The sequence below is a fragment of the Anser brachyrhynchus genome, assembly GCF_964034855.1.
Source record: "Anser brachyrhynchus genome assembly, chromosome: 1".
Classification (NCBI taxonomy): Eukaryota; Metazoa; Chordata; class Aves; order Anseriformes; family Anatidae; genus Anser; species Anser brachyrhynchus.
In genome coordinates this window covers 65,831,637-65,850,693 of record NC_137694.1, presented here as the reverse complement: position 1 = coordinate 65,850,693, position 19,057 = coordinate 65,831,637, and the positions used below count along the sequence as shown (strand labels likewise).

The 19,057-nt window shown below is 40.5% G+C and overlaps 2 protein-coding genes across 29 annotated transcripts in view; one reads left to right on the top strand and one right to left on the bottom strand.

Annotated features, from left to right (window-relative positions):
• CACNA1C (calcium voltage-gated channel subunit alpha1 C) overlaps positions 1 to 19,057 on the bottom strand; it is a 494,498-nt gene that overhangs the window by 453,860 nt on the left and 21,581 nt on the right. The gene's annotated exons all lie outside the window — the stretch shown is intronic.
• Positions 17,467 to 19,057, top strand: part of DCP1B (decapping mRNA 1B) — a 44,531-nt gene continuing 42,940 nt past the window's right edge. The window contains exons 1-2 of one of the 2 annotated variants that reach the window (XM_080576092.1): positions 17,467 to 17,685; positions 18,295 to 18,335. In XM_080576092.1, the coding sequence (XP_080432218.1) occupies positions 17,533 to 17,685; positions 18,295 to 18,335 (194 nt within the window). In that variant the 5' untranslated portion in view covers positions 17,467 to 17,532. Of the gene's footprint in view, positions 17,686 to 17,782; positions 18,218 to 18,294; positions 18,336 to 19,057 lie in introns of those variants that run through there. The other variant, XM_080576093.1, reaches the window with a different exon arrangement.

The window sequence follows — 19,057 nt, the reverse complement described above, 5'->3', positions numbered from 1 at the left end:
ATCTAACTAATTTTTGTTCTTTATATACTTAATGCTCCAGCATACAACAAAATATTCTCTTTTTGCTTAATAAATCAATACAGTTAGAAGTATTAAGACTTTCAAAGACAAAATGAATGACAGACGATGGAGATTCAAGAGTAAGGGGTAAAAGGTAAATCACAGTTGTAATTCCAATTAATTTGCTGTTTCCTGTCAGCAGTGACTAAAGAATACAGGCCATCATTTCCAAGCTGGTGTAGCCAGATGGTGTGATGTGATGCAGCTAATATTAATGGTTGCATGCTGCCTTCTCTTGACTAATCAAGAACGCTGCGCCTCACTCTTTTTGAGGATAGGGCTGCAGAGCCAAGGAGCTCTGTCATTCTAAGGAAACCTGACACGGGAATTTCTCTGTATTCAGATAGGCTTTGGTGTCCATACTTGGTACCTAAAGTTTTAGAAAGACTCTTTCCTTCAGAATTTTTCTGAGAGTGCTATCGTAATACTGGGAATATTTTCAAATATTGAAGAAAGTGGAGCAAAAACCCTATTCAAAACAGATTCCAATTTAAATTTTTTATTTGGGGTCGTGGATCTTTGCTTCAAGGGCACTTCCCTTCTAAACTCCAAAATATGCTCTAAGGCAGTATTTGGAAAGCCAAAGCAGAACTCACAACAGTCATCTACTTTACTCCCCATCACAATTTGACACTTCACAAAGGATGAGGAGTTTCTTTCATTGTGCAGGAAACAAACACAGTATGTTATGTTCTTCACCTGATCCTTAAAAGAGAAATACAGGATTCTTTTCAACTCTTTCAGTCCCATCAGCATCCGACTGCTTCAGTCAGGAAGCATTTCTAATATCATAAATCAGCAGCACCTTATGCTACGAAGCCTTAACACACATCTAGATTGCACTACACTAATAATGGATAGCTACGAAGCCTTAACACACCTCTGGATTGAACCACACTAATAATGGATAATTGTGGGAAAATGAAAAAAACCCTGTTAGAGTATAAGCCTTGCTCATTACATCTGCTGTATGTGAAGAATATACCAAGGCTCAGACCTTCATTCCTGTCATCACTTACTGAACATCCATTCTGATGAACAGCAACTCAAAGTTGGATACATTTTTGATACTACAGCTCTATCTTAAAATGAATTGGGCCAATCCCTCAGTGCTTAGCAATCATTCAGATAAAATATTAATCAACTTCAACAGTGACTTCAAATCCATGATGACTTCAGGATTTCTTGTGTTATTTTCCATTTTCAAAATCCATCCTTAATATTAAAAGTCCACGTAAACAACTCCTACAGGCAATCAAGGAAATTTTCGATCTTAAATAATAGTTTTAAATTTTGATCTATTTCTAAGACATATTTTCTTCTTAATTTAGAGCACTTCATTGGTGGTAGATGGCAATGCCATCTGCCCATAGTAAGCAATATTATTTTTCTAATATCACTTCCCTATGTTTTAATTTGAAAGATTTAATGTCTATGGTATATGTTCTGATACTCAGCATATTTTCTTCTTTTGTAAACACTAAGCCAAAAATTTGTCTTTGTAACCTGTAACTATAAACACAATAAAAAATGTATAAAGATTTTATAAAGATTTAAAAAGAATCACATCTTTATATTTTTATTTTTTTTTACACCATTTAGTAACAAAAACACTCCAAAACCTAGACTGGAATAAAATATTTTTAACTAAATTACATTATCAAATTTCATGCAATTTCTATTAATAATATCAAGTAAAATCTGGTTTTGTTTTTCATACTGAAGTGGTACATCTGATCTTCTCAGGCACAAATGCTATTTTTAAATAAAAACTGCTTCTATAAATATTTCAGCTTTAAACACCCATAACTCAGTATCTTTTTTTTTTTTTTTTAACATCTATAACCGCAGCAGAGCCTTTGAGAGGTTAAACATCTACAAAAAACGAACATCCACATAATGACCGCTAGTAGCATTTCCCCATGTTCAAAGCAGACTGTCCATAATTCAAAGGACAAGACAAGGTCACTAATAAACATCAGTGAACTGTGCTTGCTTTTGCAAGTTTCACATAAAAATCGTGCATCCCTAAAAAACACAAAACAGACATAATAGATTGGTTTAATTCACATCAGAGCACACACAAACACAAGAAACTAATCATCTTTCAATTGCAACAGGCTCTGACTCAATTATTTTGCAACACTAGCAGCCCCATCCTTTGTATAGGGTTAAAAGAAGGGAAAAGAGTTGTTTTGTAACTTAAAACAATTAGAACTAGTGCCAAAGACTAATTCAGCTTCTTTCAGACAAAAGTAAAGACTATTTTGCCTGTCATGGTCTGCACATCTGGCAAAACTGGACATGGAAAAACTAAAAATGCACATCATGAACATGTCACCAATTGAATTATCTCCCACTGGAAATCACATAGATAAGCAGGGTGGGACTAAAGATTTTTATTCTTATTCTGAATATTATTTATTCTGAATGTTACATGTGGCTGAGGGGACCACTTTCAACACAGCTGTGTCACAGAATATTGGATAAAGAAAAATGCACTCCATGTTCCTCTAAGTAAGCTATCTTCAGTTCTGAATGGAGGAAAACAAAAACAGTAACAACAAACAAACAGGAAAAAATTAACAACAGCAACAAAAAAAACATCACCAAGCAAACCGAGCCATGAGTTAAAAGCTGAAATACTGGGGGAAAACACTGGGTACTCAAGAATTCACTAACTATAATGTTGGCCTATGAAGCGCCAACACATTGAAGTTACTTACAAGTAGTACAGAGAAGGTGCTCCTGAATCATTTACTCAATTAAAAACAGAACAGCGAGGCAGCAGAGCATGGTCATCCTTAATACCCAAGTGACAACTACCGTTAAGTAATCAGACAAAGATCAATGACCTCTGAATTACTTAAGACCTTCATTATTACAGACACCTTCTCGTTTTGTAGCTTACCAAACACATGGAAACTGCCAAAGTTCCAAAGGATAAGCCAGAGTATATCTTACAATACAGTCAGTGCATTTGAATAAAAGAGATGTACTAGACATCCCTCCTTCCCCTCAAAAAAAAAAAAAAGGAAAAAAGAATGTTCGATATATTTTATTTGTGTGTTTCTTCAGTACTTGACACTAAGGTACCATAATGTTTGCATCTTCTGTATACTTTCTTTTTAGTCTTTCATTTTTATCCTTACTTAGCTTTCCGGGTTCAAAACACGTTCAAAGTACCCTAAAGAAAGGACAAATTCTTCCTTAAATATTGGTTTCAAGACACACCTTGACTTAGGTACTGCCATGTCCTCCACCCGTTCCTCCCCAACCACCACACAGAGCCACTAAGGATGTTTGTGCCACCATCTCCGCACCTTTCTCCTCCCTTTGTGAGGCACAGTGGAAGCTGGTATCCTCTGGGATAAGCTGGGAAGCAGACTGCTCACTGCAAGGTAATTTTAATATTGAAACGTGCAGAAATGGGAAAAAGAACCACTCAATGTCTCCTCGCTAACTGCATCTCTGCCTAGGTACACCCCCAAGCTTTTTAGTCTCTTGTAACACTGAATCAAGTCAACTTCTCTCTCTCCACTGTGCTCTGTGTTCCTCTCCCCAAAGACCCAGGTCTCTACATTTCAGGGGAAGGAGAGCACCAAGGAGAATTACAGGACTGAAACCTGACCACAGCATCCATGTGGCTTTCTATGGCTAAGCCTATGCTCCACTAGAGGACGTGCAGTCTTTTTGCTAACCTCAGGTGGAAGAGATTTGGTTTGCTGTAAAAGTTTTAAGGCTCTTTAACGTAATGTGGTACACAAGGCTTCGAGCACTCTTAGTCTTCAGGCAGATTTCCTCATGACCGGATGCAAAGAGCACCGCAGTCTCTTTGTATTGCTTTTCCCATCCATCACTTCCTCTCTGAGACTGAGTTTTGACTTACCAGTTTTGTAACTTTTTGCTAACATCACCCAGCTATTTGGATAAACAATGACAGGGGAAAGCTCCACGCAAGTACGCCTCCCTTCCTCAGATTAGAAGAATAATGATGAGAAAATAGATTTTTCAGTAAAGTAACATACATCCTAAAAATCTTTGAAGGCATCTAAGGATGATTTGGGAAAAATAGTATCCCCACAAATTCCAATAAATCACTAACATCTCATTGAGGGAAGCTGCATTGTATACTTGCAATAAAGCTTATTTTTCTGTGAAATACTGCCTTCCTGAATCCTGAAAATATTTTGGATGTTTTCCTCGTTATTTTAACACCAGCAGAAAAATGCCCAGACAGATGATGTTTTTTAAGTCTCTTGAGAGCTTTTTCACCAACACAGGCAAATCCATGTTTGCAGGGAGGTTAAATAACTTCAAACTACATGGAATGAAGAAGCGCATAAGAAATAAAAGGTGGAAGTGATTATAAATGAATAATGGCACTGATCATTGTAATAAGAGAGAAAAGCAAAAGGTAAATAGTATCGAGGTTTTGTTTATTATTATTATTTAATTATTTCTAAAAGATGCAGGTCTATGGCCAAAATACATTAAAGATTCTCTCCATACACTTTTTTCTCTGATAACATTAACTTACAGTCATTGGATTCTATTCAAAGAAAGTGCACCAGAACTGTCCTCTATTAGGAAGTACCCAGAACTATTTCTAAGTTAGTCTGTGTGTTGACAAGTGCTTTTCCAGACAAAAAAAAAGTCACAGGTGTTCATGGGCTTGTACCAACCACACAAAATGTTAGAAGTAAATATCCTAAACTACTTGTAGATACACTGGCAAGGCTTCTGGGCAGGCCATAGACAGCACTACCTAGAAAGGAACATGTGGGGAGAAAAAAAACACAGATTCTTATCACTAAGCAAGATATCGCAACTGTAAGAGAACTAATTCAAAACTTTCTGAAGTCACATTTACTTCAGTGGCTAATGCAGCAGCACTAAACAAATAGGGAACTACCAAATTTTTCTGGAGATCCTTTGAGAAGGAACGGCTGCAAGTTCAGAGGTTAACAGGGAAGACTGGGTAAACTGTTTCATCTCTAACCTCCAAGCTATCTTGCCTCTTCATTCATATTGAATAATTGTGTCTTCTTTCCCACCTTTTTTTTTTTAAACTTATTAATGAGTGTAATATTTCTGCATCTCACTGAGAATGTTTGTGAAATTATTTTCGATCTTGTAATAAAAGAACTAAAATCCATACTAGTACTCTATGCACTCAGCATCTAAGGTATTACCAAATGTCTCCCTGTAATTTGATTCTCATTCAAAAATAAGCCTGTTCTACACAAAAAAAAAAAGGCAACGCTACCTTAAGACATTCATTTTAGATTTTGATAGCAAAGTTTTAAACTGTTAGATTTAAATTTCTCAGGTTGAATTTGTTCGGCAAGTTTCTAGGGTAGAAAAAAAAAAGATCAGTCATTTCTAAGGGAAGGCTGAAAAGTGCTTTTTCCTGCAATGTTCAAAAATTCATATACTATAAATTCCCAGCAAGAATGGGTAATACATGCTTCAGAGCTAGAACTTGCAATCCAACAAGCAGAATAGCCCAGATTTCAAGGCCTTCAGTCGTATATACAACTTATTTTTTGTCAAATTAAAATTATATGAAAGAGTTGTGGTTTCCATATGCTCAGGATGGAAAAAGAGCAACATATGGGGCCAGAAACATCCCAGATCAAGAGTCACTGACCTAAGAAGCTAGCCTAGAAGAGCAGCAGATCTCTACCATTCCTCTGCTCAGAGAGAATAGCTCCAGAATTCTGTGCAGGTGCTATTCGTGTTTTCTCTTTAGGACTGACATAACAGAATAATCACCTACACTTGTTATCAGTTACCCCCGTTTTCCAAATGGCAAAATAGGTGCTATGAATAGAAATGTTTCAGCTGTTTTAATAAACAATGCTGCAATAGCATTCCATATATTTTAATTTAGGGGTGGTGAAAGTGTGCATGTTTTAGGAGATGCATACCAAGAAAATTACATCCAAAAGACTCCATGAAAGAAACGAGAATTAAGCTTGGCTGAGTAACCTTGTAATTCTGTTTCCATGGAGTTATGTCTTACAATATTTATATTATGTTCAAGTACTACTTTCTGACAGGACCAGAGGAATCCCTTTCTTCTGTGATACTGATTTATCTTCTCTGCCTTTAGAACCAAAGGACTGAGCAAAGAGGTCATATTTCCAGCAAAATCTCTGCCCCTACGAAAAAGATGCATCTCCACACAGAACTAAGCTAGTGTTATTGTAGCTCCAGGCAGACATCACATCACAGTCTCTGTTGATGGATGACCAAGCAAAAGTAGTCTGTATACAATTATTTTTAACTATGACATGGTTGTTTGGAGATAGCCACCCTATCCTCTGATACTGCAAATCAAAATGTCATCCTTCTCCATAAGCAAGATCTTCGTGATCCTCTAATGAAACTGAGTAACAACAGTGAATTCTCCATCAATTTTAGTGTGATAAAGACTTTTCTTGCCTTTATATTTCTAGCAGAGCATGTTTCTCTCTTTGGAATGGCATCATGATGGACAAGTTCATTAAACATTGAAAAAAAATGGAATGCAGGGTTTGGGAGACAGAACTCAACTTTTACAGTCATCCTGAAAATGTGACTTGTCATTTGCAGATTATCAGCTGTTCTTCTGGGACATTAAATATCTCTATGAGCCTGCGCCTTTATGACCTAATTAATTCAGTCATATTTTTCAGTAATCTGCTGTTTTTCTTGTCCTTTGGTAGGATAAGAAAATGTCCTACTTTTCAACAGTACCCTCATGAATGTCCTATCTTCAAAGAGGGATAAAAAATAAAAATGGAAATACTTCCAATCGTGAATGCATATATAGATGATGTACAGTAGTAATACAGTGAATGCTGATTCCCTTTTATATCTTGATATACTTTCAAGTTTTTAACATTAAAATGAGTATATATTTCAGTTATAATGTTGAATGTGGAAATTTAATATTCAGTGCAAGAAATAGCACTACAAAATTGATATGGCTCTGTTAAGTATACACTTAGTAAATCTAAGAAGCTTTTTTCCTGAAGCTTTACATCATTATAAACATGTGCTAGTCTGCATTATATCATGTCCTAATTTTTTATCTGGAAGTATATAACACATGTGTATAGTTGACATTTTTCCCCACAAAACAACTTTCTCGAGTGCGGGGGGATGTAAACTTCATTTTTCAACTCAAAATATCAAACCCCTTCTTCATTTGCTTCTCTCTACTTTGTTTAGAATGAACAAGCAAAGCAAACTGATCATTTTCATAATGCATTCCTTTTTCCCTGATACAACACATGAAAAAATATCTTGAAGAAACAAATATTTGCATGAAAACTAGCACATGGCCAGAGAAACATTTCTAATCTAGTTGAAAGAGGGTTACTAACTGCTCTGAACACATGTGTATAATAGGATATTTATATAATTGTACAACATTTCTTAGAACACTATGTGAAAAAAAAAATCTTAGTGTTTGATTCCTTGGACCTCTCTTCTCTAAGGCTCCTATCCTAACAGCATGCTGGGTCTGCACTCCAGAAAGTCACCTTTTGGATGTCTCCTTGTAGTCCACTTGCCTGGGATAATGCCTACTGATACATGGCTCAAAAGCAGGTGCTAAGTTACTCCTTTGTTGGGTAACTCAACCGTTGACTATGAGCAGTAAAGTCAGTTCACTTCCACAGAAGTGACAGCAATACCTGATCTTATTAGCCTTTTTACTCTCCTGAGAATCTTTATGTAATGCTGCATTAGTAGCCTTTACTAAATTAGAAAACCAAAAGGGAAGATAAATCAATATGAATGTACATTTGCTGATATCGATTTTTCCCCTCATAGTCAGCATGGGAATATTGTGGCTCCTATTAATATAAAGAGTGGGAGAACTTTAAACAGTTCGGTCTGGCTAATTACCCAGTAGCTTTGCAGACTTATTCAAACTTCTTTAATCTGTAATTTTGAGCTATACATTTCATGAAATGAAAGCCTCCTCATGAATAATCACATGAAGATCCTGATGACAATTTCTTGATGCAGATTATCAACGAGATGACTAGGACAAACATTCAACCCATTACTTGTGAAAGGTCAAGGACAGCCTAGGCTGTAGCAAACATGATATTCTGCAGTCTGAAATCCTCAACAAGTGAGCAAGGGACAGAGTGGAATCACAGCTCTGGATTTCAGGAGAAATTTCAGCTTGCTTATCAATCTGCTGGGCAAGATCCTGCAGGAGACTGTCTTGCAAGGCAAAGTGGCCCAGGCCCGTTGGTTGGTGCTCATGGGCAACCTTCTCAGTGCACAGGAACAGGTCATTCTGATAGGCAGGAATTGAGCAAGTGTGGCAGAAAGCTAACATGGATGAACAAGGAGCTCACGACTCTGCTCAAAAGGGGGGGGGGGGGGAAGGAAGCATGCAGAGGGTGGAAGCAGAAAGAGCGTGTTCAAGAGAAATATACAGTCATTGCCCAAGAACGCAGGGATAGAGTCAGGAAAGCCAACGTTTAGAGGCAGCTGGAAACAGTGGGAGAGGTGAAGGGCATGAAGACTGCTATAAGGCACATGGGAGGCAAAAGGAACACTAATAAGAATGTGGACCTACAGCTCAATGCAGCAGGAAAACTAGTAGCACATTTCCCTAAGGTACTGAAATTGAGGCCAATAATGTGTAACACATTTATTAAGAATCAGGTTTATCAGAGAGTGCACTCTCAGCTACCTTGTAGAAGATGCCAGACTGGGAGAGCAGCCTGTGCTGGAAGGCAGAGCTGCTGTTCAGAAGAACCACTGCATCAGGCTGGAGAAACGGGCTGACAGGAACCACGTGAGCCACAGTTCAGCAATGGCAAATTCAAAATACTGCCTCTGGGATGGAACAAGAGCCCGGGAAGCAGTTCTGCAGGAAAGGACTGGCAGATCCTGGTAGACAACAAGGTGAACGTAAGCAAGCAGCAGGACCTTGCTGTGAAGAAGACCAGCGATATCCTGGACCATATTAGCACAAGTGTTGCCATCAGGTCACAGGGAAGCTTTTCTGAGAGACAACTGGAGAGGCCAAAACTAGACACAGTAAAAGACACTGACACACCAGAGGAAGTCCAGAGCCTTCAAGAAAATGAGGAGGCTGAAGCAGGAGAGATATGAGGGCAGGCTGAGTGAACTGGGCTGGTTAAAGCCTGAAGAGGTGATTAAGGGAAACCTTGTCACCATCTTCAAGTACGCAAGGGAAGGATATGGAGAAGCAGGAGCCAGCTTCTTCTCAAAGGCATGGAGCAGTAGGACAAGAAGCAACAGACAAGTCACAAAGAGGAAACTTCAATTAGACAAAGAAAATAATTCTCACTAGGAGGGTGATAAAACACGGAAACAGACTGCCCAGAAAGGCTGTGAATCCTATTGCTACTATTTTTGCTTTAAATCAAAGGTCTGTTCAGATTCAATTATATGGAAAGGGCAAGTGTGGAAGCAAGTTTTTGTTGTTGTTGCTCTAGCAACTCATATACGGTGTTCTCATTCACAGAACAGAGATGATATTCCTCAGCACCTTAAGACCTGAGAATCAATGGAACTACAAACTTAACACAATTATAATTCTAACATAGCAAGATGGATTTGCAATGTGAGAAGAAAAACCCATAAGCCAAGCCATCTTACATAGTTACATTAAATGAAGCTGGAGTCATCATTTGTGGACTTAATGCATATAATTAAGTCCTAGAAGGAATCAAACTTCAGAAAAATCTTTATATAATTACTTGATGTGCTTTAAGGACAGGTAAAATTAACACCCCCTACCCCCACACCTCTTTTTGATTAAAAAACACAAATATACTAATTAAAATTCAGACAAAACAACTTGGTTTATATATTGTTTATATATTTTTGTAAAAAGTTATAACCAAGATATGATATTAAACATAGTATCTTCCACTTTTTTCTCCCTTTACATCCTTAATCACATTTCAAATTCCAGTCTGAATTGATACACAGCTACTTTTAGTACATAATATAACTGCTATTTATCAGTTGGAATTAATGACTCTATGATATTTGAAAAATGCAGAACTGTCTCCTGACATCGTGCAGGGGGCTTCTACATCTTGTGGCAACTGTTGCCAACTAGTAGGAAAGACAGAGAGGCTTTCTAGCAGGCCTTATCCTTTGACATGCTCCCCCAGTCATCATTACAACATTTCTCTCGATGATCCAACTCCTCCTACAACCATTAAGTCTATGTCCCTTTCCTCCTCAAGCTGACAGAGCAAATGCCTGTTGTTCTGTATCCCTCAGAAACCACTCAGACACAAAGACAGAAACATACGTGATGCAGTAGCTGTCTCCTAGTTGGTCAGCTCTGAGTGAGGAGAGACTCTCCATACATCCTGTTCCATAACAGCAACTGCTTCCAACTAGGTCATATTACAAGCAGTGATTAAAGTGACCTAAAAAATGGTCATGGCAGAAGGGCAGCTTCCAGTAGTGACAACACGTTGTTTACCCATCCTTGTGCTCAGCATTTCATTCCATCTAGACCCCAAAACATCCCTCTTACTCAGAGTTAAACCTACCTTTTCTTTTTTTTTTTTTTTTTAACCCAACACCTTTACCAACTCTGTCCTTTGCATTTCCTTCCTCGGTTGTCTCTCCCCTGCCACAAGCCGCCTTCATTGTTGCCCCCACACTAGTCCTGCTGTCCACTCCACCTCAGCTCTGCCTCCCATAGTCCAGCCGGCTCCTCCCTCATGTCCTGTCCCCTCATTTTAGCAGCTGGGACTGCCAGCTGTATGCTTGGGCACTGTATCAACAATAACACAGTACTATCTCTACTTCTAATCATGCTCTCCCCTATATAATCCAGTCTGCTAATCTGTCTCACACATTTCCTCCCCCTCCCTCCCTCCCTCCCACTAACTTCTCCTTTCCCCTCTCCTTCGGGCTCAGGACTAAGATTCTTTCAGACTCAGAAAGAGATGTGCTGGTTTTTCCATTTTTTTCCCCAAGAAAAATCCTATTGATCAGAACAAGGACCAAATGTGTTTCCTAATGGTTTAACAGGTGTTTAACACCTTCATTAATGACCTTCACAATGGGGCAAAGTGCTCCTCCAGATGTCAAAACTGTGAGGAGCAGCTGATACACTAGAAGGTCTTGTTGCCACCCAGAAGGACCTCAACAGGCAGGAGAAATGGGCTGACAGAAGCTCATCGAGTCCCACGAGCGGAAGTGCAGAGCCCTGCCCCTGGGGAGGAACAGCCCCAGACACCAGGACATGCTGGGGGCCACCCAGCTGGAAAGCAGCTTGGCAGAAAAGGGCCTGGGGGTCCTGGTGGGCACCACCTGGACATGAGCCAGCAGCGGTAACCTGGGCTGCATTAGGCAGGACATTGCCAGCAGGTCAGGGAGGTGATCCTTCTCCACTCAGCATTGCTAAGGCCACTCTCGGAGTTCTGTGTCTGCTGCTGGGCTCCTCAATACAGGAGAGACATGGACATATTGGAGAGAGCCATATGGAGGGCCACAGAGGTGGTCAAGGGACAATCTCCCTTGTGATGCAAGGCTGAGAGTTAGGACTGCTCACCCTAGAGAAGTCTAACAAAGGTGTCCTCAATCTCTTTTGGGCTTGTTAGGTTTACTACAGTTTAAATGACACAGCAATTCCTGTATACATCACCAAGCAAATTCAACTGAACAGTGCAGGATTAATTTGGGATGATAATAAAATTGACAAATTTGCACAAACCAGCAGGAAAAATAAGAGGAAGAAATAAACCCTGTCTCGCTACTCCTATGGAAGGAGTTTGTTGAGAAATTCTGTAGTTCACATTTCTGCCAAGCAAGGTAATATGCCTCTAAATTTAATCTGACAGAAGACATAGCACAGCGTCACTAGAAAATGACAAAATCAGATTGTAGAAGAAGGACTGCCAAACACCTTCAGAGCTCTCAGAATTCACCAGGGGAAACAAATTCACAGAAGTGTAATAAGCCTAGACTCAGATACCCACTGGAGTTTTGTGGCGCTAATACCTTTAGTTTCCACTTCAAAAATCTCATTCAAAGTGCTTATATCTTCTATTGGATGCCTGCTGGAAGCTGCCTTTGCCCAGATCCATCCCTCCTAAAAAAATGGATAGATTGCATTCATTGTTTCCGAGTGAAACGCTTCAAATGTTACTGAGTTTTATTGTCTGGTGCAGTTACACAAACGTGAATTCCTTTTCCTACACAGGCCTTTCTTCCCATACCCACAACTCCAGATCAACACAAAATGGAGAAATAAAATCACAACAAAACATTCTTAGCTTTAAGAGGCAAGTAGCTGCATTTAAAGCATAGAGGTAATTGTGGATCTTGCCTAATGAAAGAAAAAATAGAAAAAATAATTTTCAATTTGAAAACAAGTCTACTTCAAAACATCTCATTTACATATGCCAGCCAAATAAAGCTTGTAGCAAATAAAAGTGATCACCCAAACTGGTAAACAAAGTAGAAAGATCACACTGTTATAGATCAGATGATCTCATATTATGAAACATGTACAATAGGTATTAAACCTAATTTTAAATACAGAAGATACATTTTGGGGAACCTTTACAATCTCTTACCACCTGCAATAGCAGGTATTCAGTAGCATCAGTATCACAAGCATCTACCTATGGGAATTTTTGCAAGCAGCTACCAAATCCACAGAAAACTAGGGGGGATACTTAAAGCAGAAGACTTACCTTATTGCTCAAGTATTTTAGCTTTAAGGATCTGTGATTATAGAACCATTTGTATTGACTTCTAGAGAGCTACAACAGATGTGTTATAACACTGACTGTCTTTATTCACCCATGCTACATCTAAAAAAAGCTAGAAAATCCTTTATTGGAATCCTTAATAAGCACCAATGTTCTTAATTAACATGAAACATACATAAACATTTTTGCCAGCCAACAATATAATAACACAAATTTCCTTCATAAAGTAATACTGCAACAGCTACATGTATAGCAGCTGTTGCTACTAGATATACATGCATATAGCAGCATATATGCTATACTACTATAAATACATAGTAGGAATTCAGAGCTTCTTTTTTCAACAGTTAACTCTTAAAAAAAGATTATTTGGATGCAGAGCACGCTTTCACAAAAATATGCTTTGGTGCTAAGGACACATTCCCCTCCTCCCAAACTTGCTGCCCACTTCTATCACGCTGACCAGCCCCAGTGCTCCTTTGGGCTTACTACCACCTTCTTAACAGCAGCAACACAAGCACATCCTTCTGCTGACTCCATTTTTTTAATATGGCAAGAGCTACTATGCCAGGTGAGGTGTAAAAATGAGGTCTTGGCTTAATGTAATTACCTAATGGAACTTTTCATATTAGGAATTAATTAAATGAGGCCATCTTCTCTGTAGCTGGTTGGAAAATAACCCTTTTAGAGCTACAGGTGTTTGATTCTGCCAAATTAAACGGTGATTACCACAAAGATGTGGTTGGAAAGGTATTCTCTTAGGCAAGATATAAATACTGTTACGTGTTATTAACCTATGGGGCATAGCAGGTGTGTCCTAACCTCATTGGTATTTTGGTAGTTTGTCTGGTCAATCAGCAGTGTAAAGAATGAAGTTGATGGATCAAATCAGTTTATTAGGACAGCAATAAGGTAACAGAACAACTTAGCAAAATATGTGTCAAAGAAAGAAACACGCTTTTGGTAAAAACCCAGGTTCTTAGACACAGAAAAAAAAAAAAAGAAAAACAACAACAAAAAACTTCCACTGAAAATCATAATAAGTGATAGGTAATTATTTCATGCACAGTATGTATAATATCAGAACTTCAAAACCAACAATGCCAAAGAATACAATCCCATTTTTCTGTGGACTAACATTTTGCAGGAAATCTCAAGATGGTCTCACAAACTTCACCAGGGAGCAATGTTACAAACACAGATGTGCATGCTAATAGCTTACATGTGCTGGGGTTTATTTGGGGGCAGAGGGAGAGTTGTTTTGAATCTGAATGAAAGTAACCAGATTTAATTTTAATCTAGAGATGGATTTTTTGAATAACTGCACCAGATGAAACTAGGTAGTCACACCCTATGCTCATTAAGGAACTTTTAGGAAGTAATATGTTGCTAACAAAAAGACTGAAATTGCTTAAACCATTTAGGATTGGAGTTAAAAAGTGGTCCAAAAATACAATCAGAAATTTCAGCCTCTGGGCATGAGGGAAGTATTCAAGAGCTACCTTCTGAAAGCCTATAATAAATGTGGGCTAAAAAGACTACCTTTCTACTGTGCCTGGGAAGAGGTGCAGACAGCCTCCAGCATGAACCACTGGGTTCCCAGGTGTGAGGGGTACCGGGCTGCGGAGCTGCAAGCACGTCCCCAGCAGTATATGGAGCACGGGTAAGCAAGTGCTGCGGGATCAGCCTGGCTCCACAAGGGCTACCTGCTCTTCCCAGGAAGACGGCACACTGGAAAGCACCCGATGAAGATCCACTGGAAGATCCTCAGGTAGTTCTTGATGCAGAAGAGGAGCCTACCAATCCTACCTCAGCACCCTTCTTGCCAGCAGGGGGGCAGCAGAGTTGTTGCCAGACAGCGAGAAAAAATTATGGCAGCCTTGGGGAAGGAATAAAAAGGAAAAGGCAACTATTGTGCAATAACAACTCCAAGGGGGCTGGAGATGAGGAAGTGGAGCAAATGAAGTGCTCAACACTACATTTTCTCAAGTGAGTCCTGCTGTTTATTTTAAGAATTGCTGCTCAGAGGAAGGCCTGAATGTGAACAGACAGGAAAGCGGTCAGTCGAGGCTGTGATCACAGCAGCAACATGAAGGCTTGTTTTTCAATCAGTTCACTTCCCTGGTCTGACCGGTTCATGCTGTGGCCACAAACACACTCAGGCCAGTACCACACGGAGGTGCCAGAATAGCAGGAATGAATGGCTGGGACCTGGGACAGGGGTGGCGTATACCCAGCACTGACACCAAACACACTCACATGAAATCACACCCTCAATGTCAATAATTTGCTGTAGGAAGCAAGCCTTAGTTCTTACAATTGCATAGGTTCTTGAATGAGAAGCAAAGGCTTAACGTCTATTTGAAGAATCCTTGCAAAAAGGTTTGAACTAAGCATGTTTATGTTTATCCTTAAAAGAGACCTTAAGAACAGCATGCTGTGTGGATTTTGCCTTAAAAATAGTTTGGATATTACCTACGCAAAAGCCCTTTTATACAATGGCAAAATCAAAGTTTTTTGTTTGTTTGTTTTAACAGAGTACTATCCAGGTGGGTGGGAGACAAAAATGTGACACTCTAATTATATACTTCATGAAATTATGACATTTTCAAAGCTAGAAAATGACTTTGTTTCATAAACAAGTTACAGCAAAATCATTCTAACTTTGATAGTTATTATGGACTACTGAATTACTGACTGTAAGCAAATAACTACAGCTTAAGGAATCAACCTTTTCAACCTGTGACATTTTTGCTAAAAAGTCCTTAGCTTTAGATGCGGTGAGAATTCACAGTCTTTCTCTATTTAACAAGATTTTGTTTCACTGGAAAATTTTTAAGTCCCCTATCAAGTGGTACCATAACGCATGCCAGAACTAATGGTTTTATTAATTACCTTTACTTCAGGTAAAATGAAAGGAGCAATTATGGCTCACTTACACAGCAAAACAGTTGGAACCAGCAGAAAGGACCACACAGTGCAACAAAATACACAAAGGCATGATCAGAAGCTTGACGGGTTTGCTGGCTCAAAGCGCAGGGCTGGGGAGCCGTCTGCCCAGCTATGTCAGAAAGTAATCCAGGAGGAAGGCAGTACCAAAAAAGCCACAAGCTGGATACTGAAAACAGCCAAAATTTTTGTCAGGCTTACTTCAAGATATTTAACCTCACAGGTGTTTTTGTTTGTTTGTTTGTTTTTTCCACAGAGTTCAAGGAAACAGAACCATCTCCAATCTTCATATGTCAAGAGAAGGGCACAGGAGATGCACTTGACCCAGTCAGGCTCTCTCTCTCACATGAAGAGGAATGTGGTTATGAGTGCCTGGAAACTGGTAACTGAAAACTATTTAAGAATGATAATTTAAAAAAAAAAATGTGCATCTGTACACTACTTGATCAATGTGAATTATCTTTCCCACTTACATATTTTTCTCTTTTTGCCATCCTACCCTGTTCCTTTCCAGACCAAGGACAACAGTTTCCCTTGTCTACCATAGGCCTATGCATTTTCCTTGTTGTTACAGGATAAGCCAGCTGGAGCTTTGTAATGGAACTGGTTAGAGCCTTTTTCTTGCCACATCTATACCAAAACCACCTGAAAACTTCCAAACTCCACAGCTGTGTTTCATTAGAGGCCCAGCTGAAACAAGGTGGCTTTAGAAAAGGCAAGCTAGGCGTGAGACCTTATTATAAGAGGGTATGTTAGGAGTTTTCTTCTCCTGCTGTATACTTGTCGGGCAAGCTGTAGGTCCTTGTTCTTAGGAAGACAATTTTCAGCAGCCTTTGGGGCTGCAGCAAAACCTACGCATTCTCTCCTGGGTCCTAGAGAACAACATTTTCTCCCTGTCCTCTCTGAGAACATGTCCGCTCCTGACTCCACTTAAGAGACTCGCTGTCCCTACATTACATACTGTGAATTCCCATACTGTGTATTCCCAGCTTGCTGCCTCTCAGTTCTCTTCTGTCCCCACTTTCACACTCTGGAAGTTTTTACATCTGGGCTGACCCAGTTGCTCTTGGAGCAGATGCCAGGGCTAGCTCACTCTAACCCACAACCTCCATCTGGCCTGGAGTGCAAAAGTGCCCTTTTAAACATGTCACATATGGGATACTGCAAACAAGCAAAATAGCATCCATTACATTGGCCTTTAGTATTTCAGGCTATCCTATCTCTGGAGGGAAATATGTTGCCCTACTGCTTCCAGGTACACATGGTGGTAACTCCTTCCAAAACTGCTACATGGGTCATGTAGTGAAAAAAATATTTGCTGTCGCAGCAGGTTCAGGCTGGACTCTTAAGCAAGTCCTTTAAGTATAAATGTACGTATTGAGCGTATCTGCACGCCACATAAAGCTGATATACCCGCTGTAAACTGTTGGCATCGATAGACTGATAATAAATGTGTACATTTGACAGGAAAATATGGTGACTAAACTCGTGGTCCTGTCCATCTGTTCCTCTGCAGCTTGCGTATCTCCGTGTCAGGGCACACTTGTTTATGTTTCCTCTGCTCATGTCATATGTATGTGTGTGTAAATATATATACATGTATATGTATATTTATTAAAAGGTTCCCCCCTCAGGCTAGCGGGGCACCCCCCGTGACGAATCGAAGCGCTCGGCGCTCGATTGAGGCGGCTGTGGGCGGGAGGAGGAGGAGGGCGAGGGGAGCTCCGCTCGCTCCCCTCGGCGCTGGATTGGCTGCGCCTACGAGGAGCCCTGTGTTGTTGTCGGGGGCAAGATGGCGGCGGCGGTGTCCGGGGCCGCCCTGCTGGGCAAGGGGCTGGACATCAGCCTGGCGGCGCTGCAGCAGCACGACCCCTACATCAGCAGCATCGTGGACGTGGCCAGCCAGGTGGCGCTCTACACCTTCGGGCACCGCGCCAACGAGTGGGTACGTCGGGGGCCGCTCCCCCCCTGCCCCGGGGAGGAGGGGGCGGGGCGAGAGAGAGCCACGCCCACTGGGGGTGGGGAGGCCCCGCCCCTCTCGCAGCGGAGGGGGGGATAGTGGGGGGGGGGGTGAGGGGGTGTCCGCCATGTTGAGGTGTGAGGGCTTTGTGAGGGACCCTGGGGTGCCCCAGCGGGCTCTGTGTGCATTAAAAGTGCTGCTGACGGGGAGGTGGCCCGGGGGGTCGTCTTGGTCTCCTTGAGGGGCGGTCAGCACCTGGCTCTTGGTTGAGCGCTGCGGGTTTGAAGGCTGGGTGCTGGCTGCCACCCATGTGCTGTGCCCTTACCTGGCTACATCCCGGCTGCTCCTGGGGTCTGGCAGCAGAGCAGCCCCACTGTTTAATCTTACATCATCCAGCCTTTATCCCGTCCACATTTCCTCACGAAACTGGCCCCCACAAACACTGCTTGCTCACCACCAGCCCATGGAGCTGTGGGGCTTGTTTCATGGCTTCACTGAGAGATGTAACACTGTCAGGGTTAGTAAAAGAAAAAGGGGGCTTGCTTATGTTTGGCAAACCCTCGCTTGAACTTTTTTTGATGTCTTTTTATTCAGGAGAAGACAGATGTGGAGGGAACGCTGTTTGTTTACACAAGGTGAGAGTGTTACGTTTTAACATCTGAAAGTAATCTGTGGATGTGGAAAAGCTAGCTGGGACGGAGCTTGGCTGAATGAAGGAAAATGCTCTGAATCACGTCATAGTCAGAGGTGAAAAGAAACTGACACTAGCAAAGACAAATGCAGGGAAGAAAACACACACAAGTAGGCATCACCATTTATGTGGTTAAGACTAAATCTTGATATGGGTGAACCGTAGAAATCTGCACAGCTATCTTAAATAGAACACGACATTTGCAGTTTTAAGGTGTCCAAACAAAAAAACAAATAGTGAAATAAATAATGATACTCCTTAAAGTAAAAGAATAGTAGAATTTCTGAAGTATTGTGCTCCATATGTAGGAGTTCACATTTCTTGTCTCTGATTACTAATTTTTTGTGTATATTTCATCCAGCACGCTGTGTTTTTTCAATGCTCGCTTTTTGCATGAGGTCTGGCTGTAACTTTTCAGAGCTTTTATTTGATCACTTACTCTACCATTTACCTCTGTTGTAAAGCATGCCCTATGTTTGGGTTTCCAAGGTAGTACCCTAGCATTTCCATGTCACTAAAATTAAAATCAGAAAAAGACTTGATGAGCAGATCATGCACTAGCTGCTCGGATGGGACACTGAAGTAGAAATTTTATCCTTCAATGTTCGTGCTTTTGAGGATCCAGTGGGAGAACTGAGAAAGCAGAAGATTGTTTTCAGTGGTCAA